Below are 21,392 nucleotides of genomic sequence, written 5' to 3' on the forward strand. Positions count from 1 at the left end.
CACAGTGTCTTGTCTTGGATGGTTGAACATCACATAGTTCACCCTGAGAAACATCTTGTACCAGATCAAGCACTGATTAACTTTAGACAAAAAGTAATTAAAATACAAAGAAACTTGAATAAATGGCTTATTAATAAACTTAATAGCATATTCTTACCTTCATCTGGTTACCTGTTTAAGTTTTCTGTCTTGTAAAGACAACAACACGTCAGCGGAGATTTCCTCAGGTCGTCTGTTGTTCACCTGATGAGAGAACGCTCATGACAGAGAGCTGCGATCACAAAACAATTAGCACATTAACTATGTGTGTTTGGAACTCAGCCTACTTTAACCCACTCTGAGAAAAACACATTCTACTGGAGCCTGTTGCCATGGAGATAAAGGGGAACCTCAGATGAAATTTGATCCAACATTGGCATTAAATGCGAATCGTCCGTGCTCCACTGATGATTGTATGCAGCATATTAACAAACACAATCAGATTCATGTTGTGGGAAAGGACTGAAAAGAACAAAGCCCCTAATTAACACTGTTATCTTAGTCTTTATTTTGTCACAATTGTATGTCAAATATATATATACGTCTATATGACGTATATTATATGACATATATAATTTGATTTCTTTACATTAGAGAAACAACATAGAGATGACACACTATTTTGGTTTCTAAGTAGAAGCTCCTTTTTAAATAGTGGCATTTTTTTTTTTCAATACACTATCAAGCTCCCACTCCAGTCACACTTTTGTTTTCCTTATTGAGTCACATTTATTCACAATGTGTGTTTGTTTGTCTCTTTTTTTTCTTCATAATTTTATGTCTTTTCGTCGTAAAGGTTTTTTTGTTGTTGTTGTTGTTGCTCATTCTCTCTCTGTCTCTGCAGTTCAGTGTGTTCATGTTCCTTGAAAATCCACTGCCCAAAATCTGTTATTGGTCCGAGTGGCCACACATACAGTCCCACCGTCCTGAGCCACCAACAAAGGTATACAGTTACTGGAAACAGTGTTTTTTGAAGCTTTACAGGGTTAATCCAATCAGCTCGTAGAGGGCTTGGCATGAGCGTTGCTGCTTCCTCTGCAGTCGAGCCCTCTGGTGGCCAAGGAGTTGTTTGCGCCTCCGTACACGGGGGATGTCTGACCTTGGCACTGTCCCTGGGCTTCTCTTTGGCCGTCTGCCTTCAAACCTGTGGCCTCATTGCCTGTGTGCAGGACTCTGGCTGAATATTGAACACTTCTCCATTCTGACTCCTGCACAATCCCGTTCTCAGGAGTGTTTGTGCCACTGCGGTGGATCTCACTGAGAGATCCAGACTCTTCCCCGGAGCTGGAAAGGCTCCAGAAAGCCTGCGTGAATTCCACTGCAGAGCGGGGTGTTTGCTCAGAGCTGGAATTCTTCTTCAAGCCCTGATGAGCTGCTGTGGCGGTGATGGTGTCAGGAGGGCTAACACCACTGGGTATAACACTGGGTGGCGGCGCAACAGTCTCACAGGATGGAGCTGGAGAATTGCTAATGGGAACCGTCTTTCCAGCGAGCACTGGGTGCCACTTGAGCCGGCTCCGTCGGTTACACTCACTCGTGTCCACATTTCCTGCTTCGAGGTCAATCGCCTGGAGGGAGGGGATGATGGGCACAGAGCGGGTGCGCAGCGAGGGAGGCGGGAAGTTTGTTCCCTTATCCAGGCGGGTGCAGGGCACCTCGGTCCATCCTTTTCTGGCTGTGAAGTGAGAAAGCGTCGTCCTGCTGAGGAGGGTGCCGACCCTTCCACTGCCAGAATCACACCTTTAGACACAGGAGAGAACAGAAATGGCATCATAAGAATGACAGAGCGAGAGATTAATCCTGTGACCTTTCTGTCCTAGACACTCATATCCTAAGAGGAATAAAGGAGTGTGAATAATATACAACTTGGTGATAAAACTGCAATAAAGCTGCGTGTACTTTTCGGCATTTCATCTCAATTCCACCAAAAATCCTCTTGCTGCAGCAAATTATTATTTATGAATTGTTCCCTCAAAAATCGTTGTGTAATTATTTATAATCCTTGGCTTGAGAAGCTCATACTGTTGCTGCATGAATGCTGAACGGAAAAAAATCCCTTATCAGAGATTTAAGGCTTAAGCAACACCATTGCTGGATACTTACCCTGACCTCAGTGGATATGTGTATGTGTGTACGTACATACCTATATACCTATATCTAAATAATACGTGTATATATATATATATATACATATATATATGTATATGTATATATACATATGTATAGCCATATTATGCTCCCTTTTTCTGAATTAACACAATTCATTTTCCGTTTTTTTGAATTAATTACTCATTGTCGTCTGAAAAAATAAATAAAAAATTCTCCTCTCTTTTAAAAAAGGTAAAAATAAAAACTTAATTTTCAATTAATACAAAAATACTTTAGTTCTATTTTTCTCAGTAAAATATATTTTAAACAGCTTGAGATTAAACACTTGTTCACTTGAATCCAGTTTGACTTTGTTTTAAGGTTTGAGACACTGTGGAAAATGTTCTTGTTAATACAGAAAAGCAGAGGCAACATTATTATTATTATCATTTTTAGAAATAGTTAACCCGTTAATTCTAAAAATACAGCTTTTTTAAAAATCATTATTCTTCTGTTCTTTCATTGATTCACATGTTCTAATTCTAGAGCATCTTGTCTGATAACTTATGGTTGTAGTGTGTGTTTGTGGGTGTGAGAATCTCAGCGTGCATGTTTGCATGACAATGACTCAAGCATATGAAACACATAGGACGCACTGGAAAAGAAAAAAAAAATACACATAACAACAACATCAGCACTAATTACTTATTCATAGCCAAAACATTCCCAATCAAGCAGATGCGTTTAAATATGAGTTACTACTGTGACTAAAGACTCAGTTCCCATTAGAAGTCACCACAGCACAGCCTTAGGAGACAGCCAGTGTTATTGTCAGCTCACTGAGACTGTTTGTAGCATAACCAAGTTTCAAATAATTGAATTACTTCCCCACTCCTCCCTCTGTATTAGGACCAAGACAACCTGGAGGGAAATCCAGGCGCTCAAAACACGTCTAAAAATAACTATCACGGCAAATTTGCAGTTTCACTTCCATCCTCACGCGTGACGGGTAAATGTGTGGATGTATTTGACACGGGATTATTAAAAGGACAATACTAGCAGTATTCTCCTGTTCGTGTGCCGTCCGCGCCTCTGCCGTCTTTCCACCACGCCGCACTCGGTGCCTCCATCTTCCCTTCGCTGCACTCTCATCATCTCTGCACAATCTCCCTTCTTTCCTCACTTTGTGTCTCGCGTTCTTTCACTCTCCTTTCCACCTCCCATTTCTCATTTCCAGAGATGAGAGGGTGTAGCCATGGCAACAAGGGACGGGAGGTGGGGGCTGCTCGAGGAAGAGGAGGAAGAGGAGGAAGAGGAGGAGGAGGAACAGTGGAGATGTAAGCTTGGTGTTGCGTGGGGCTGGTAAGTTGAGAAATAGGTTATTTCAACCTCCAGAAGGCCAGCAGAGGCTGTTTATTTTCGACTGAGGGATCTGCAGAGGAATCATCAATAGCTAATAAGAACTAAACAGTGACAGTACAAATGCAACCCGATCGCTGTGAGGATAAGAAGATGAGAAGACCTCTCACTTCAACTCCTATCCTAAACATTTCAGAGTCACGTTTGATTTAAATACATGCAGCGTAAAATATTTTGCCTTTGTTATTTAAAAGAAAAGGAATTGTCACTAGTTTGTTTGTTATTCTCTCTGTGTGTGTGTAAGCCCCTGTGCATGTGTGTGTGAAGCAGCTTTGGTCCTGCAGGAATTCTCAAAAAGAACTGCTGAGCCACACGCAGCTTTGTTTAAAAATGTAAATTATGGAAATAGGTCACATAAAATGTTTGGCAGCACACAGTGTATCTTGCAAGTCACTGTACTGCTCAGTCAGGTTGGCATGCTAATAGGAACATTGCTCGGCACTATTAAGTGTGCGGAGTGCTCGGCGCTAATGACGAGTGCTTCTGATAGCGGTGCCATCGCTCACTGTCGCACACACCGACAACAAATTAGGCTGTTTCTGAGTCATATGCAAAAAACGGGGCTGGCTTAAAGACGCTGCATCTGTAAATGAAAGTGAAGATAATCAAATGTTTTCACAGCTGCTTGTTTGAGAGGAAATGGCAGTGGTGCTACTTCACACTTCACTTGACTAAGTAAAACAAGCACCTCAATTAAAAGAAAAGTATTTTTTTGTAGCTTTTACGCAACGATCAGTGTCAATTTATTTATCCGTCAGCACTTCAGAGAATGTTCCTTATACAGACTAGGCTCTTTTACACCAGCAGTCAATTTGACAGGAAAATCACAGATGAAAATCATCAAATTAATAATGGCTGTGTTCCATTTAGCTTTCACAGTTTCAGGTTACATGGTGGTTCACGCTCACACTACCTAACCCAAACTTACAGGGATCAAACCGAGCAGAGGCATCATTAGTGTGATGAGCGAAACATGCACATTTCTCCTGTTAAAACATGTCAAAATGGCTCCTGTGTTGAAGAAAAACAAGAATAAAAATATAATTAAAACATGTAAAAGAAACACTTGAGCACCACTGCTCACTGCAGATGAGCCTGTATGTCAGAACAAAAGCAATTTTGACACCTAATGCCAGTAAGCTGGCATGAATATTCTCGTCGGTCAGCAGCAATAACAAAAACAGACAGCGGTGGTTTCAGGCCCAGGTATTTCTACACAAATTCTGCCCTCTGTTCCTTTTTACAACACGTATTGTATAATATGTTCAATCAGAAATGTGGGCACAAGTTGGCCCAGCGCAAGACGAATATAAATGTTTTTTTTTTTATTGTTCAACTTGAAGTTTGTAAGAAGCCACTACATGCTTCAGTATTGACTGTGATGCTAATGACTTAGCAACTAGCTGAGAGTTAGCACATCATCAGCTCATTCAGGAACCATCCACACGACACCACAGAGCCACTTCAATGTATTCCATTAGTGCCTGCGGCAGCAAGGCAGTTTGATTTGATATTAGAAATATGTGTCTATTTTTGATCCTACTCTTTTAAGTTTATATAGTATGGTTACGTTCAAATGGCCATATCTTCTTCAAATATTATCCGATTTGCATGTGTTGGACATTGTTGGAAAGATTAGAAATACACACTTACAGAATTTGTAAATAACTCAAAATGTCCCTCAGTAGACTTGTGACCGGTTTTGCCATGGATGGCCACAAATGGGCTATATCGCCCACAATCGCCTGCTTCTAAACTTCACTTGCAAACTCTGCATAGGACTGAGACAGAAAAGTAAATTAAGAAAAGTAAATTTGTACAATCATCATGCGTCAGCCCAGCGTCCGTGCCCGCCCACTGCTCCAGTGACTCCCGGAGACGCTGTGTGATTGACAGCGAGCACCGACACGACAGGTTCTTGGTTGTGTAGGTGACATTTATGATTTTTTTTTTTTTTTATTATTTACTATTTACTATTTATTGTTTACTATTAAAAAAAAAAATACAAAATATTTATATATATGTATATATATATATATATAAATATTTTGTATTTTTTTTTTTACCATACATGCAAACATGCTAGTCCATTTGAACTTGCACAACATTGAGTGTGTAGCTTGAATTAATTGTGCATGGAAATGAACTGACTATTCACTGTTGTTGCCTTCAAATAATGGCGTAAACAATATCTGTTTCCTGACATCTTGTGAGGTTCAATGTGCCACCATCAACAGAAAATATGTATTAGAGTACCAATAATGCATGTAGATATGCATAAACACTCACACAGTTGTACTGCACCCTCTCTCCCTCTCGCTCGACCACAAGTAGACCCTATTGTACACCCTAAAACTGCTGACATTTTGAAAAAATGGCTGTGATTTTTGGTCATACCATCCTGGTTAGAAGAAAGTTGGTTTTTATTTGCTGGCTTCCAATGGTCTGGAGGATGACCACTGGACCAATGTACATGTATAGAGCTTTACTCCTCAAAATACTATTAACATTAAAATAATATTTTAATTACATTTCGTCATTCTCTTTCCATTCTCTATATCTTAAAAATGTCTCACATCTATTTCCTTGTCTTATCATAATTGCAGCAATGTTTTACATTTGATGTAATATCTTTGTCTCGTTAAAATAAAAAGCAAATCTGTGGTATTTGCAAGGAACATATCTTTGAGGAACAATGGGAAGCTTTGTCTCTCCATGAGAAATCAGTTAATTCCCCCAAGACAGCGGGGGTGGGGGGGGGGGTGTCTTGTCTTTGATAACAAAGCGGATTCCTCATCAGGCTACCTTTCTGAACCCATGCCAGAGTGGATCATCCCACTGTTAAGAAATGTAAGTTATTTTAAACCCTCTGATAGCCAACTGGCAATGGGCGGCTCTGCCAAAATCCTTCCTGATTTTAAAGCCCGCTGAAACTGCGCCAGTAGCTGTGCCTCACTTACACGAGCCAAGGAAACTAGGCCAGCTTGCTGTCCTCGCTCGACACCAGGATGAGCACGAGGAGAATTCAGGATGTGTCAAAGCCTGAAACTAATCCTTTTGCAATTTGAGGACTTGTTCTAGAGTGCTGCAGTCACTCAGTGTGGTGCCACACTCCGCATGTTAATCAAATTGTAAAATTAAAAATGTTCCTTTGATATATAAAGGACCATGAAACTCCCACAGAACGCTCAAGCAATAGCTTAAATAAAACCATGGCAATTTAAATAAATGTAAAACCCATGAAGCATTTGGTCATAAGTGTTGGCAGAGTGGGTGCTTTTTTTTTAGTATGGAGCAGATAAAACATATTTCATTCACAGAAGCAGAAATTCAGACTGGCTAGAGACCACTGCAACAAGGCTCTGTGCCAGTAAAATTTTGACGTATGTGACGTGTTAATGATGGGGCAAGATGGCGCTAGTGTGCGCGGCAAGCTGTCTGTCACGTCCAGCTGTTTTGTTACTTGCTGTTGCTTTGTTTCTCTATGTACGATATCTGATGACTTATGACCGCCAAACTCTTCTTGGTCTTCTTTGGAGACAGGACCACAAACTCCCTATTTTCCTGGCGGGATGTTCCAGTTTACCTGCACTGCATACTCTATGCTAATCCCCGCAAGAAACATCCCTAAAGAAGGGGTAAACACAGAGGTGTTCTGGTGAGAGCCAAGGTTTACCTGGCTTCCCATGATAGTATGATCCTAAAAAGGGGGGAAGTATTGTTTCCCTGTTGGTCGGCGTGCACTGGAGCCGAGAAGCCGGTGGATTCTATCTGTTTTTTTTTCTGGCAAACTCACAGCTCAGGCAGAACCTCTGTTTTCCTGGCGGATGTGAGCCCACAGAGGTGGCATGGACCACGGATATCTCAATGCTAGGTTTGCGATCAAACAAAACTTTCCTGCTCAACGACTTCTTCACCTCTCGTAAACTGGATTTTATGTTTCTGACAGAAACCTGGCTCTGTGCTGGTGAGTTCACCCCATTTGCTGAACTTATTCCTCCTGAGTGCAAGTTTCTCAGCTCCCCTCGGACCACTGGTAACCCTAACCCTAAACCTTTTCACTGTTGGCAGATCTTTCCTCACATCTTCTACAGCTTTGAACTGCAGCTTTTTGAAGGTGAACTCTACTGTAGCTGTATTGCATGCAGTGGTTTACTGTTCACCAAAGTTAAACAGTGATTTTTTTCAAGATTTAGATGACTTCTTGGCCCTGAAATATGATTGTTTTTTTAATTGTGGGTGATTTTAACATTCACGTCTGTTCCTGACCACTGTGAAAGACTTTCTTAATTATAAGGACTCTTTTAACCTCACGCAGTCACACTCTAGGACACACACTAGACCTTGTGTTGTCTTCCGTATGTTTAAAGCTCACATAGAGTGGTCCTATTGCACAAAACCTAGTTATGGAGGTCTACTTACATAGATTAACTTGTTTTTATGGTCAAAAACCTCCTAGTTGCTGTAAACGAGCCGATAGAAATCCTCTTTTCTGACGGTGTTTCCCAGCCGTGAGATTTGAGACTCAACTCTCACACCCAGAAGACAGAGACTTGTGATTGGCCAGTACCCGGAAGTGACATATTCAGCACACCCGCAGCTCCCCCCTCTGGAACGGTGGATGCACTGCTACTCATTATCAAAACATTGTTTTAACAATGTTTAAAAATAGCTTCTTCACGACTCCCCGCTGCAGTCTCTTTATGACTTTGACCCGGAGTCAGACCCAGAGTCAGAAGACACTGTCGCTCGTGAAACACCTCCACAACGGACGTTGTTCTTCTTCTGCGGTTCAATGTACGCAACCAGATGTGCCCGGACTAGTGCCCGGAGCAGGACGATCTGCTGTTCCAGAGAACCGGTGTTAACGTAATCGGACCGGGTTTTTTCAGAGATCTCGATGAGCCCGAGATTACAATACAGCACATCTCAGCAGTGGCTGAACTTTTTGTTTTGAACCTTCAGGGCTTCTTAAACAAGGTAATGACGCAGATACACACTAAAAAACGAGAGCGAGTGTTCTTGTCTCAAGCTGGTTGCAGGCTCAGAGCAGAGCAAAAACATGTCTACTTCGCACGACTACACTTTAAATTCCTGCACGACCCCTTTAATGGAGCTCAGTCTTTCTGTTGTCATGTTAGATGTGGATGATTTGTTGAGTATTGTGAAAGTGAAATCTGTAACACTCGTATCTCAGATCACTTGCCAGTGTTACTTTCTGTAACTGTCCCAGGGTCTGTGGATAAATCTGGAACCTGGACGCGCGTTCAGCAAGCGTTTAACACTTTGACTTTGAGTTCTCAATTGCTTTTAAGGACTCCCCTCTCTTCTCCTTGGATGATAGCTGTGTTTCCAGCACTGAGGAGCTTAATAATCTTTTTAACTGTACTTGCACAGAGATATTGAACCCTGTCACTCCACTTAAATCGAAAATGCACAAAAAGTCACTTTCAAGCCCTGGCTAAATGAGACTACCAATGCTCTCAGACATGTCTGCAGATAGGCTGAGAGAAGGTGAAAGAAGCTCGATATTTCCTTTGAACATTTTCAAAAAAGAGTAATCGAGACCCAACTGTTCCCTCCAACTTCAGGCAACTCTCAGGTAAATCCTGAGAGAGAATAGTTTTAAATCAACAAAGCTCTTTTTATGTATGTAGTTTTAAAATCATTAACAACATTTAAAACACCAAATTATTGCTGTTTTAAGGATGTTTAATTATCTTTATGTAATAACTGATGGTGGATAACCTGTTGTGCTGGTGCTTTTAGATCTGACTGCTGCCTTTGTCACTATCAACCTAAAGATTTTGTGTGTGTGGATCAAGGGTAATTCTCTTAAGTGCTGTCAGTAGTACCTGACAGACTGCAGTTATTCTGTTCACTTGAGTGTATATTGTCTCCAGCCCCACTCTCCTGTGGGGTTCCTCAAGATATTTTGGGCCCCATTCTCTTTGCACTGTACCTGCTGTCCTTGGGATCTATCTATCTCCTTTCATTGTTTTGCAGATGATATAAGACTGAAATTATTGTTAATGGATGACCTGACCACACTCATTGCCCTCTGAGTTTGTTTGCCCATTCTTCTTCCAAGAATGTTGGCGTAATCTTCCACAGCTCATTCAAACTGGAAACACAGATCTGTTCAGTTGAAAAAAAGCTTATCTTGGGTAAGATAAAAATCCTACCTCCCCCACAGTGACTTTTGAAAGAGTTTTTATTTTGTCAAGATTGGATGATTGTAATTCTTAATATGTGGGTATGGACCAGTTGAATGCTTTGTCGGCAACAATAAGTGCAAAATGCACTATCCACTTGAAACACAGCTTTAGACACTTGAGCTTTTCTCAACTTCTAAAACACGCAACACAAGAAAAGAAAAGCAAAGAGTTCACGATGCAGTTTAACACTTATTGATGCTTCTCTATTCAATCAATTCAAGAATCTGACACCTCCACCAAATGTGTGCAAGTCGTGCCTTAAGCTACATTAATACAAAAAACCCCCCAGCATTTTCAGATTTAAAATATTAATTTCCCGACGACTGGATGTGTGCATGCTGGTGTTAAGAGGAAGTTGATTCTCTCCTCTGCGGTTGTTTGTTTAGTTTCAGAAAGTAGTAATGAGAAGCAACAGTGGTGAAAAGCGTTTATGGAGTTGTTTTTTTTCCATAACAGTTCTTGCAGGTAAGAACTGATCAGGGTGTGAATCGCTAAGTTCAAAATGTCTTCATTCTGAAAACAGGTGCTCCGATTGGAATTTACAATTCCATCGTTTACATAGACGAAGATTCACTTCTGCATCAGTAAACACCGCACGTCTGCTCCTCCCCTTGCTGTCCACTATCCTTTTCATTTTTCGAAAACAAAAATATGTCCCATTTACGTGGATCAGACACGTGATAGCATCAAAACAGGAAGTCATAATTGACTGTTTATATGGGCATCGATGTGAATTTCGGAATTTAATTTGTTTCCTAACGGGTTGTATTGGATCAGAGTATTCAGATTGGCATGTTTACATGGCATATTTTTATTATGATCCCTTGTTCCCGTGTAAACATAGCTATCGTTCTTTACTGTATCATAATTTCAAGTAAAAAAAAAAGCACTTGGGATAGAATGGATGTGAGGCATATCTGGATCAGAAGATACATATTCAAACCAAAATGGAGTAGCATGGCTATAGCCTAATTTACTGCCAAAACCAATTATGCTTAGGAAGTGGACAATATAATTTTCTATGCCATGGACGGGTGTAATTTTGTAACAGCAGAAAATATTATCAGCTAAAATCAGCTGGTCTGTCAGTTCACTGTAGCTTCTGTCCAAATTGTTTATGTACGACATAGATGAAGAAATAGATGAAGCTGTTGCAGGCTTATGTTTTCAATTTGAGGTTAGGGGCTCAGTCTTGAATCAACTCACAGAGAGAGAGAGAGAGAGAAAGAGAGAGACCCATATCTTGGACTTCCCCGGCGCCATGTTGAGCTGCTGGCATTTGAAGTGTGTTTTCCAAATGAATTGTGACAGTCCCAGTTTGAAAGAGGGCACAGCAGATCTCATTTATTTCCCCTGGATCAGATTTCATAAGCTCGTTCACAGATTTGATCTGAGGGCATTTTGACTCATAAACTCATTTCTCACCGAAATTATCCCTCTGCAGCTCGAAATTAGCCTCGGTTAAATTTGGGCTGTGCATCACTTGACCTCAGTGTGGAGGCAGGCAAAGAAAACTTCCTCTGGAACAAACATGACAGCTCTAACAAAAACAGAGAAAAGGGATTCACCTTCTCAGGGGCTGCACGTCTGTTGACTCTTCCTCCTGCAGGTGTTTGTAGACATGTCCGGCCACTTTGTGTTTCCCTCTGGAAATGGGCGGGGTCCGGAAAAAATTTGCCTCCCTCCGCTGCTGGGCAGGACTGAGCGAAACTGAACTACTCCTGCAACCAGAGGGGAAAACAAACAACGAAAAAAGGGCAGATAAATATCACAGATTTAACGCATAATTTCACTCACTGCATGGATTAAAGCAGCATTCGCTAATTAGTTTGTTCTGTGAAACGTATTTTCATCTTCTCTGTTAGTTCATATAAAATGGATTGACCTTTGTGTTTGACATTTGAGTTCTGGGGGGAAAAAAAAAACCCCATTGCACATTCATTCAGTTACATCTTTTTTATATGTTTGGTCATGAAGTCGAAGCATAAGACCTGCTTATCTAATGCATGAGTATCAGATTAGTTCTCCACCAGTGTGCAAAACAATATACATAAACATTTTAAAGGGGTGGGAAACAGTTTTCCCAAACTGTAACAATACTCAACAAATCATCCACATCTAACATGACAACAGAAAGACTGAGCTCCATTAAAGGGGTTGTGCAGGAATTTAAAGTGTAGTCGTGCGAAGTAGACATGTTTTTGCTCTGCTCTGAGCCTGCAACCAGCTTGAGACAAGAACACTCGCTCTCGTTGAAATGTTGGCTCTGGTTTGCAACAGGAAAACTGTGGGTTGCCATAGTAACCAGGGTGGGGAATTCCATCCGCTTTTGATTGTGCAAGATAGATTGTGCACGGATCAAAGGCAATGGTCCGAGTACCCCGCGTTAACACGACATTTACTGTTGCAAACGCACAATTTTTCCAATCAGTAGAGTCTGTGCAGTGATTCTTGTGCACTTTGTCCACGCAATCACTTTGTTTCATCCCAATCTCTCACATGGAAAGAAAAAAACAAGAAAAAAACATGCTCTCATTGATTTTAGCTGTCTGTGTTATTGTCAGTGTTTCTCAGAATAGCAGTGTTTAGACTGTAGCCCTGTCTCAATCCAGGGTATGGATCCTCCCAAGCGCACAGGCAACGAAAGGAGATGACTACTACGTCTGCTGCTCACTCAGGAGGAGACGCAAGTCATGCGCTGTGTGAAATGACACGATCTCGCCCACACAACTCACGGAGTCCCCTTCTTTTTTCTCCTAATAGAATGTGGCAGGCTGGTCACCGAGAGGTTAAACGCTGCCCTCCAAAGTCCTGAATCACAGTTCTTCTGCCTCTCAAAGTCTGACTGCTGATTTAAGCCTCGATAATCGAAAACATCACGTATGTATTTCAACATATCTGATGTAAAATTATTACTTCTTCATGTTTCAACGTAGCTGTAAAACTAAGAGTTTTATTTTGTTGTTGTGTTTTAAGTTGAATTACAAAGAGTTATTATCCAGGTTCCACCAAGCCTGTTCTGGTGTTGTATTAAAGGTTTCCAAAAAAAAACCATTAAAAAATCCTCTGCCGCTGGGACACAAAGACTTCTGGGATAGACTCACCCGCGAAGGATAAACGCGAAGGATACACCGATGTATGTGTCGTAAACAGGCAAATGTCAGCCACGTTTGTCAGCTGCATGAGAAGCAGCCAACAATTCACGTGTGAATTGGGAACGCCTACGTTGGTGGTGCGGTGACTCATTTTGACAACATCTGGACGACAAATCAACACTTGGAAGGATCCTTACCCTTGATTGAGAAACAGCTCACGGGTCTTTTTCTTCTTCTGCTGCTGCTAATCGTTTCTGGCAGGCCGTACACTCAGAGGTGTAATGCTGCCCTCAACAGTTTAAAGCTCTTTACCACAGTTCTTCTCATCCTCTCATCTCCTCAGTCTCATCTTTCTTCACAGCAGTTCAAAGCTCAATGGCTTTCTCATCCTCTCAGTCTTTCTATTACAGTTCTCCTTCATTCTCATCCTCAATATTTTTTAACCTGATCCTCATTCCTTAATCCTTCTGGATTCTTTCTCAAAACTCCTCTCATCTTTTCAGTCCAACACCCCCCCCCCCCCCATCCTGTCAATATGGCACCATTTCCCACACTGCAGGGAGTGATTAGTTTTATGCCAAACGACAATGTGGGAGCAAGATGACAGCAAACAGGTTGGGGTGTGAGTGAAACTGCTGCTGTATGCACAGAAACGCTCCCTTAGTCAGGTCTGGTAGAATTGCTTGACAGAGCCAAATTTTAGATGAAGGACGCAGCATACTAATGTCACATTATTTCACATTATTATTATTAAATTGTAATAATAAAAAAAATAAAATCACCAAAAGTTATGCACTGCATCTTTAAAGGTGTGTTGCATTTAGGTTGGTTTATATCCAGAAAATTTAATATATTAACCATAAGTATGTTGGAGTAAGTGTAAAAATAGGTGTTTGTGGTCTTAAAATAAGCATTGGCCTTGTTTTATAGAGGATGTCATGTTTCTACAGCAGCATAAACAGACAAACCAGCTATATAGTATTTTAAAGTGGAAGCTTACTATACAAATTAAAGAAAAAATTACATGCTTTCTGGTATGAGAGCGAAGGTAGCTCCCAGATGTGCTTTGGAAAGGAGGGGTGAGCTGAGAAGTCAGCACACTGAACCTTTAATAACTCAAGTCCTTTTGAGTTTGTAGAACTCAGCCACGGCTCCAGGAAAATAATAAATCCTAATTCAGACATAGAGAAGCTGAGTGACTCTTGTCCTTATTCTGTGAAGGAGAGTCATGGATTCAGAGACATTGTAGAAGCACAAAGTACCTGCACTGTGATCCAGGTACACTGCCACTCTGGAGGAGGACCTGAGACATGAGTGTAGATATTGTCGTGACAATAGTTACAACTTTCTGGGAAACAATCTAATCCCACAAGATTTGTCATTAAACCCTAACGCACTTTCAGCTAAACTCCCTGCTCTGCTGATATCCTTGTCCCTCATCAATATTACTCTTCTGTTTCCCTCAGATAATAACTGTTTGCTGGGTTTGGATCCAGTATGATTTCCTTTAATCATTTCAAGACTTCAGACCAGGTTTTACACACTGTGTAGCTGATGTCTGACACAGCTGTTGTGTTGTCCTCAAAATGCTTCATAGGATGGACGTTAATGCTGGGGGAGTGTGAAGATGGACTGCGAGCTGCTGACAGTGAGGTGTAGTTCAGTAGAGATTGGATGTGATTCTCTGAATGTGAGAGCTGCTGCAGTTCAGTGTCTTTCCCCTTCAGCTCAGTGATCTCCTGCTGCAGCTTCTTCTGAATCTCTTTTGACTCGACTCGCTTCGGTTTTCCTGCTGGGATCTGATCTGCTGCTTCACATCAGTGCGTGGCTCAGCGGCAATCCTCTCACTATCCACGACTGCTTTAACAGCAGAGTGATCCACAGCCTCCGCCTGCTGTTGAAGCACGGTCACATCTTCTTCCCTCTCCCGGAGTCTCCGCTGGATTTCTTGTCGAGTCAGCTATAGAGCTCTCGCTGCCTCTCTGTCCTTTCTTCCGCGGCTGAGACTGTGTCGTGGCCTTTGTGTACATGCAAAAGGGCAGATGTGACGGATACGCTGCTGGTCAGTGTGGCAGAACATGGTCTTCACCTCATCATGGCGAAAGCAGATGGTCCCCTGAAGCTCCCCCAGCTTGCGGTTCTTAAATGAAGGTGATTGATAATGACGCCGTAGATGTGTGTCACAGTAAGAGGCCAAACAAACCAAACAGGACTTGTGAGCTTTCAGTTTAATCCCAGGTGGTAGTCCAGTCTTCTTCAGCCTCTTCACTAAATCTGCAAACATAGTGTTCTTCACCTGGTCAGACCTTGGTGTGCAGGTGTTTCTACACTTAGGGCAACTGTAGATACCTTCTCATCCTCTTTGTCCCAGGAGGTTTTAATCGAGTTCATACAGCAGTCATGTCCACGTGGAATAGTCATTGGAATCTTCAGCAGACTGAAGTCCTCAGTTCAGTCTCAGCAGACTTTCTGTCTATCCTGCTTGATATTTTACAACAATTGGGATCTGTATTTGTGCATTACCTCTTTCCCCCTTCTCTTTCCTCCATTTTTTCCCCTGAGGTGTTTTTACAGGAGGTGGAAATACTGCCTCCTTCGCCTCTTTTCTTACTCTTTTCTACTCTACACCTAGATGTGTGTTTCATGGCATTCATAAAATCCATAATATTGACGTATTGCCTGCGCCTTTAAGTTTGACCTTTCAGATTAAAAGAAATCAAACAGGAAAAAAAGGATAACAGAGGTACACTTTTAAGCCAGAATTACACCTCTCAGTGGACATTCATTAATGTCGACCACTTTTTCTTCAACGTGAGGATCGAGGGTGGACAGACCAAAGAAGAAGAAGAAAACAATGTCAGTGATTTGTGATGTTACAGTCTCCTCACGACACCTTCTGCCAGACTAGCATTAATGGGTTCCAGAGCCTTAAGTTAAGTAGCTCCTCAGCTCTGAAACTATTCAAACAATTCATCCATGACACTGACGTCCTCCTCAATTTCAAATCCCAAAAAACTCTCTTCACACTTGCATATTCACTATAGCTACTCCGTAATTGTTTGGACACCTTATAAATAAAATCTATTATTATTTCTTTGGATTTCCCCGAGCGGCACAAACTTACCAAACAAACCAGCGGTAGACCAGCAGCTAAGTCTCTTTGGTGTGGAATTGGAGCAGGTGCTTTAATAGAAGGCTTATTCATACAGACAGGCTGTATTTAAACATTTGTTCCTCATGGTGCAGAAAGAATAAGAAGCTATTGAGTTATATTGCGCTTTTTGACTGTATGTCAGGAAACTGACCCACTGACATGTCTCGTTACAAAGTTTGCATGGCTAGAAATGCAACTAAGGTACTTTAGTTTCTCTTTTCTTAACTTTGAAGTGCAGCAGCTATGTGCATGATTATGTTACTGTAAATGCATATTTCATAAACCATCATCAAAATGACGTGTATGCGTCAACACACTGCTGCTGATATAAGGAGCAGTCTGTTGAATGTGTGTTTTTCTTTTCTCCCTGTTTTGAAATAGTTTTGAGGGCAGAGGGTGGTCGATTTCAAAGCAGATCCCCTGCAGGTCTGCAGCAATAAAGCAATTACATCCATTGTGAATCTTGTACTGCACTGTACTGCAGGCTGCTGTGAGGGTCTATCACACAAGAACAAAGTACCGGTTCCCACAGCAAGAATGAAATACATAAACACATGTGAATTCCTTTTCATTCAAATAAGCATGTGTTTTTGAGGGGCCACACAGTTGGTGAAGAGGTTAGCGCTCTTGCCTTTTCAGCAAGAAGACCAGGGTTCCAGCCCCGGCTGGAACATGTGCCTTTCTGCATGGAGTTTGCATGTTCTCTGGGTTCTTCGGCTTCCTCCCACAGTCCAAAAACATGCAATCTTAGGGATTGCATGTTAGGGGATTAGGTAAATTGGTAAATATCGCCCTACGTCAGCTGAGATTGGCACAGGAGGATGAAGCGGATGTGTTTTTGAGATTAATGCTCCTTCTTCTGTGAGTGATCGGCCACTTGTTCATGAAACTGTACCACAAAACATAACTTGACTATCTCTGCCAGGGGGGGAAAGCTGTGTTTGCAGAGAAGCACAGGGTACAAATCAGTAACAAAACATTTGCCCAGCTTGATTTAGGCTTTTTGCTAAAAATGAATAGAGTGGTGGAACACTTAGTATAAGTACTACTAAAATCTTGAAGATGCACATACTACTACATGGACTATCATGTAGCAAGCGTGGCTAATGTCTGCTACTGTCGGGTGAACTTTGTCCAAAAAAAACATAGAAAAAAGGGAAAATATCATTATGTATTTGTGCTACTCAAGCTAAAAGTGATTTAATTGTCTTGCGGCTGTTGCTATATCTCCTTGGAAAGTTGCAATGTGAGCAAAATCAAGCATCTAACCCACAATGCAGTTTGGCAACACTGCTGATCCATTCAAAGTGAAGAAAGCATTTCAGTTGCTGCCTCCACTAGATACGTATGGGTTGGCTGAGGTTAAGAAGCGGTCACAGAATGACGTCGTCAGTGTCATTGATAATTTATAGTTGATGGAGCATTTCCTTTTTTTTTTTTTTAATTGACCTGCTTTTCCAGCCTCATGCTTCAAGAGGTCCAGGAATTCCAAGCAGTTAGAAGCATGGTAAATCACAGTGTGACAACACTCCTTGTCACACGCCTTTCACATCAGCAAATTTCTATGAGCATCTGGACCAGAGTTAATCAATGAAACATGCACAAATAAGGGGAGGAAGAAAGGAACTTTATTCAAATAGCATGCTCTGACAGCCAGGCATCTTTTTTATATTTGGAAGGAGTCTTTAGGTAAATAAAGAAGAAAAAGTGATAGCTAATTTAAGCCCTTTTTAAATAAATAATTTTTAAATGTGCCTCCAAAGACCTTTCTCTTTTAAAGCTCCCGTAGAGTGGTCCTATCGCACATAATATGTGAGTTATGGAGGTCTACTTACATACATTAACTTGTTTTTATGGTCAAAAACCTCCTAGTTGCTGTAAATGAGCCGATAGAAATCTTTCCCCAAGGAAGCTCTTGTCAGTCACGCTGTTTCAGACTGAAATCTCACCCCCAGAAGACAGACTGTGTTGTGATTGACCAGCCAGCGTAGCGCCTTCCCAACTGTCTTGTGATTGGCCAATACCTGGAAGTGACGTAATTAGCACACCGGCTCTCAGAATCACAGCTCCCCCTCTGGAACGGTGGATGCACTGCAGTCCCTTTTACGCCTTTGACCCGGAGTCAGTAGACCCTGTCGCTCGTGAACCAGCTCCACAAAGGTCATTATTCTTCTTCTGCAGTTCAATGTACGCAACCGGATGTGCCCGGACTAGTGCCCAGAGCAGGAGGATCTGCTATTCAGGAGAAATGCTGTTTACGTAACCAGAACATTTTTTCAGATATCTCACTGAGCTCGAGATTACAGTATAAAACAGCGTTCTCAGCTGTGGCTGAACTGTGTTTGTTCTGAACCTTTAGGGCTTCATAAATGAGGTAATGGCACAGATACACACCAAAAAAACAGCGCTAATTGCTACTTCCGTTCTATGGGAGCTTTAAATAAATGAGAAAAAATGTTTTATTTACTATTTATTACAGTACTTATTTATGATCCTCCTCCATTTCAATGTGAAAACTGATGAAAATATTCCTGCAATATTGCTGCATTTCAGTCAGTTGTTGACTATACACACAGCAGGCAAATACTTAATAATGCATGTTTTTTTGCACTGAATCACAGCACTAATAATAAGACATTTTAATATTCTGGATATTTGCATGAGAAGATAGCCTCTGTCTGGACATCCCTGTATTTTAATGTATGAGTCCTGTCCTAAAGCGTTAGTGTATTTCATGGTTCATAAATTGCTCTGAGGTGATGAAACTTTTTGGCAGCACTTGTAAGTTGTGTCAAGCAACATAAATGACAGATTTTTTTTGACAAATAGCAGTCTTGCCCTCTGCAATAGTCGGACTCATACCAAAACACATTGTCCCTGTTGCTCACTTGATTGTTTCAGAGGATGCACTGACCACCTCCTTCACTCCTGCTGTCCACTCAGTAAAAGTCAAATCAAAATCAGTTCCTCCTCGATTGTATCAACAATGCAATCACCTCCAAATATTGCAAGTTTCCCTATAATCCTCAGCTTCCTGAAGCCAAAAGTACTCCACCCACAATTCAGTAGAGTAGACATGTTGCTGCTGTAACTGCTTGTGCAGTGTATCTGTAATCGTATGAATTGTTTCTGTTGTGGTGGCTCGTAATGTTGCTTCACAGCAAGAAGGTCATCTGTGTGGATAATACAGCTTCCTCCCACAGTCCAAAAAACATGCAGATTACGGATTAGGATGGCTGGACATTCTAAATAGACTGTAGGTGTGAGAGTGAATGGTTGTCCATCTCTGTATGCTGGACTTGCGTTGGACTGGTGTCCAGGGTGACCCTGCCTTTTGCCCTTTGTCCATCGTGGAGGATAAGCAGCCAAAAAATGGACCGATGTTCTATCACTGGATTGAGAAATTTCCACACCTCTACCAAACTATGCTCTAAATTCTTTATATTCTAAAAAGCGTCACTGAAAATCCTAGACGAACCCTGTCATGTAAAGTATCTACAGCTTGGCACTGCTCTTGTGGGCTGATTCTGACAGTTTCAGGCACTGGGAGGCCAAATCATCTCACCATAGACACACAACATAGGCTCCAGGATTCTACGAGTGGACAGGGTTTATACATATATATATATATATATATAAAAATAGGCACCATTTTAACTTTTTACAACTAGATCCAAATCATGTAAGTACTTGCTTGTCATTGCTTTTCACTAAACTCGCATACTCATTAAGATTCACACAGCGAAACGGTGAATAGTCATGTGGTTATTAATTGATAGCTGTACAAAAAATATTCAGCTATAATAATTTCCAAATACCCATGCTCTGTGGAACAATAAGCATGGCTAATGTTGGCACTGGTTGTTGCCAGCACTAGCTTTTGTATTGATTGATGTTATAAAACCCCATGATATGAATAAAGCTGAATGATGCCAGTTGTGTTGCCCATTAGAATGCGGATGTTTTTAATTAGGATTAACCCAAAGCTGGAAACACCACAATACGTTTCCGTGGACACTAAACTGCCGCACTATTGTCGTAATTAATGTTAAATGTTACATGTCTAAAACACAAAAAGGCAGCCGATTATCTCTGCAGTCCACCAGAAACGAACAGTCTCTTGATATTATGTGAGTAAGCCTGCGTCAGGGAGTAATCCAGGACATGTTTTACTGTTGTTATACATGGTACACAGCCTTTACTGAGGAAAGAGTAAACACCCTTCTCTACAGAATCAGCAGTTTTACACCCTTACACCACACTTCTGACATTCACCATAGATGCTGACTCTTGTTTCAGCACGTCAAAAACTCAGTGCTCACTGACTTGACTTGAAAGTATTGATTCGTTTACAATACCCCATTTTTCTCAAAATAATCCAATCACGACAAAGGGATCGCGATGATTGATCAAATTCCACCGCAGCACAAATTATAACAGTCACCACTGTCAGGGTAATGATTATACATCGACTCTGACAGTGTTGTCACTGTCAGTTCAATTTTGCTGGCAAAGCATCAAAGGAAATATGTCAGTGAGCAGAAAGAGCAGAGTAAGCCGTGCTGGTCAGTTTATTCAGAATGAATCGGAAACTGGGAATGATTTTTCACCCTTGGTTTTATGTGAGCCGCAAGAACCAGCAACGCAGTCGAGGTTAAGGTCTTTGCATTTGAATGCAAGCAGCATCATTTGTATTGCAAGTTATATTTCTTCAGACAAAGGTCACTTTTTCAAAGTTATGCTGCTAAGGACGTAGACGTCTAACCAATCAAATATGTGCTGGGACTTTTAACAAACACACAGGACCTTCCTCAAATCCACAGAATGTCCAGCAGACAAATTAACATCTGTCCTGAAGCAGTGCAGTTTACGCTCCTCTCTTCTTCAGACGTTGGCTGTAACCGAGTATTTCTTTTGTTTTTCTTCAGTATAAGCATAAACTCTTTTTCCCTAGATATTGACTCAAACTATGGGTGAATTCCAATTCCTTGCTTAACCCTCAATCTCAAAAATGTGCGCTCCCTCTAGTGCAGGGGTCACCAACCTTTTTGAGTCAGAGAGCTACCTTAAGGGTAAAAAATAATATGGAGGGCTACCATATAATATTTTTTTGTTTGTTTACCATTTAAATGATTAATATTATGCATTCAACTGCATACACATTCCTTCCAGTGCTTACTCCTAACGATTACCAGTTTTTATAAACAATATCAAAGATATTTTACTGACAGATCATACGGATACATGCAAGTGAGGTGAAGTGAAGTGAGCCCGCGGGCACCGTATTGGCTGCCCGCGGGCTACCAGGTGCCCGCGGGCACCACGTTGGTGACCCCTGCTCTAGTGCAAGTGCTGTCCCGATTCTCAGATAAATTAAGT

General features: G+C 41.4%; 1 protein-coding gene across 1 annotated transcript in view; it reads right to left on the minus strand.

Annotated features, from left to right (window-relative positions):
• Positions 1 to 1,034: 1,034 nt before the first annotated feature.
• Positions 1,035 to 21,392, minus strand: part of nrg3b (neuregulin 3b) — a gene marked incomplete at both ends in the record, with an annotated part of 284,884 nt that continues 264,526 nt past the window's right edge. Inside the window, 2 exons of the mRNA XM_083903628.1 lie at positions 1,035 to 1,779; positions 11,333 to 11,485. Of these exons, the coding sequence (XP_083759754.1) occupies positions 1,035 to 1,779; positions 11,333 to 11,485 (898 nt within the window). The remainder of the gene's footprint in view (positions 1,780 to 11,332; positions 11,486 to 21,392) is intronic.

Source organism: Microchirus variegatus (assembly GCF_963457635.1).
Source record: "Microchirus variegatus genome assembly, chromosome: 17".
Lineage (NCBI taxonomy): Eukaryota > Metazoa > Chordata > Actinopteri > Pleuronectiformes > Soleidae > Microchirus > Microchirus variegatus.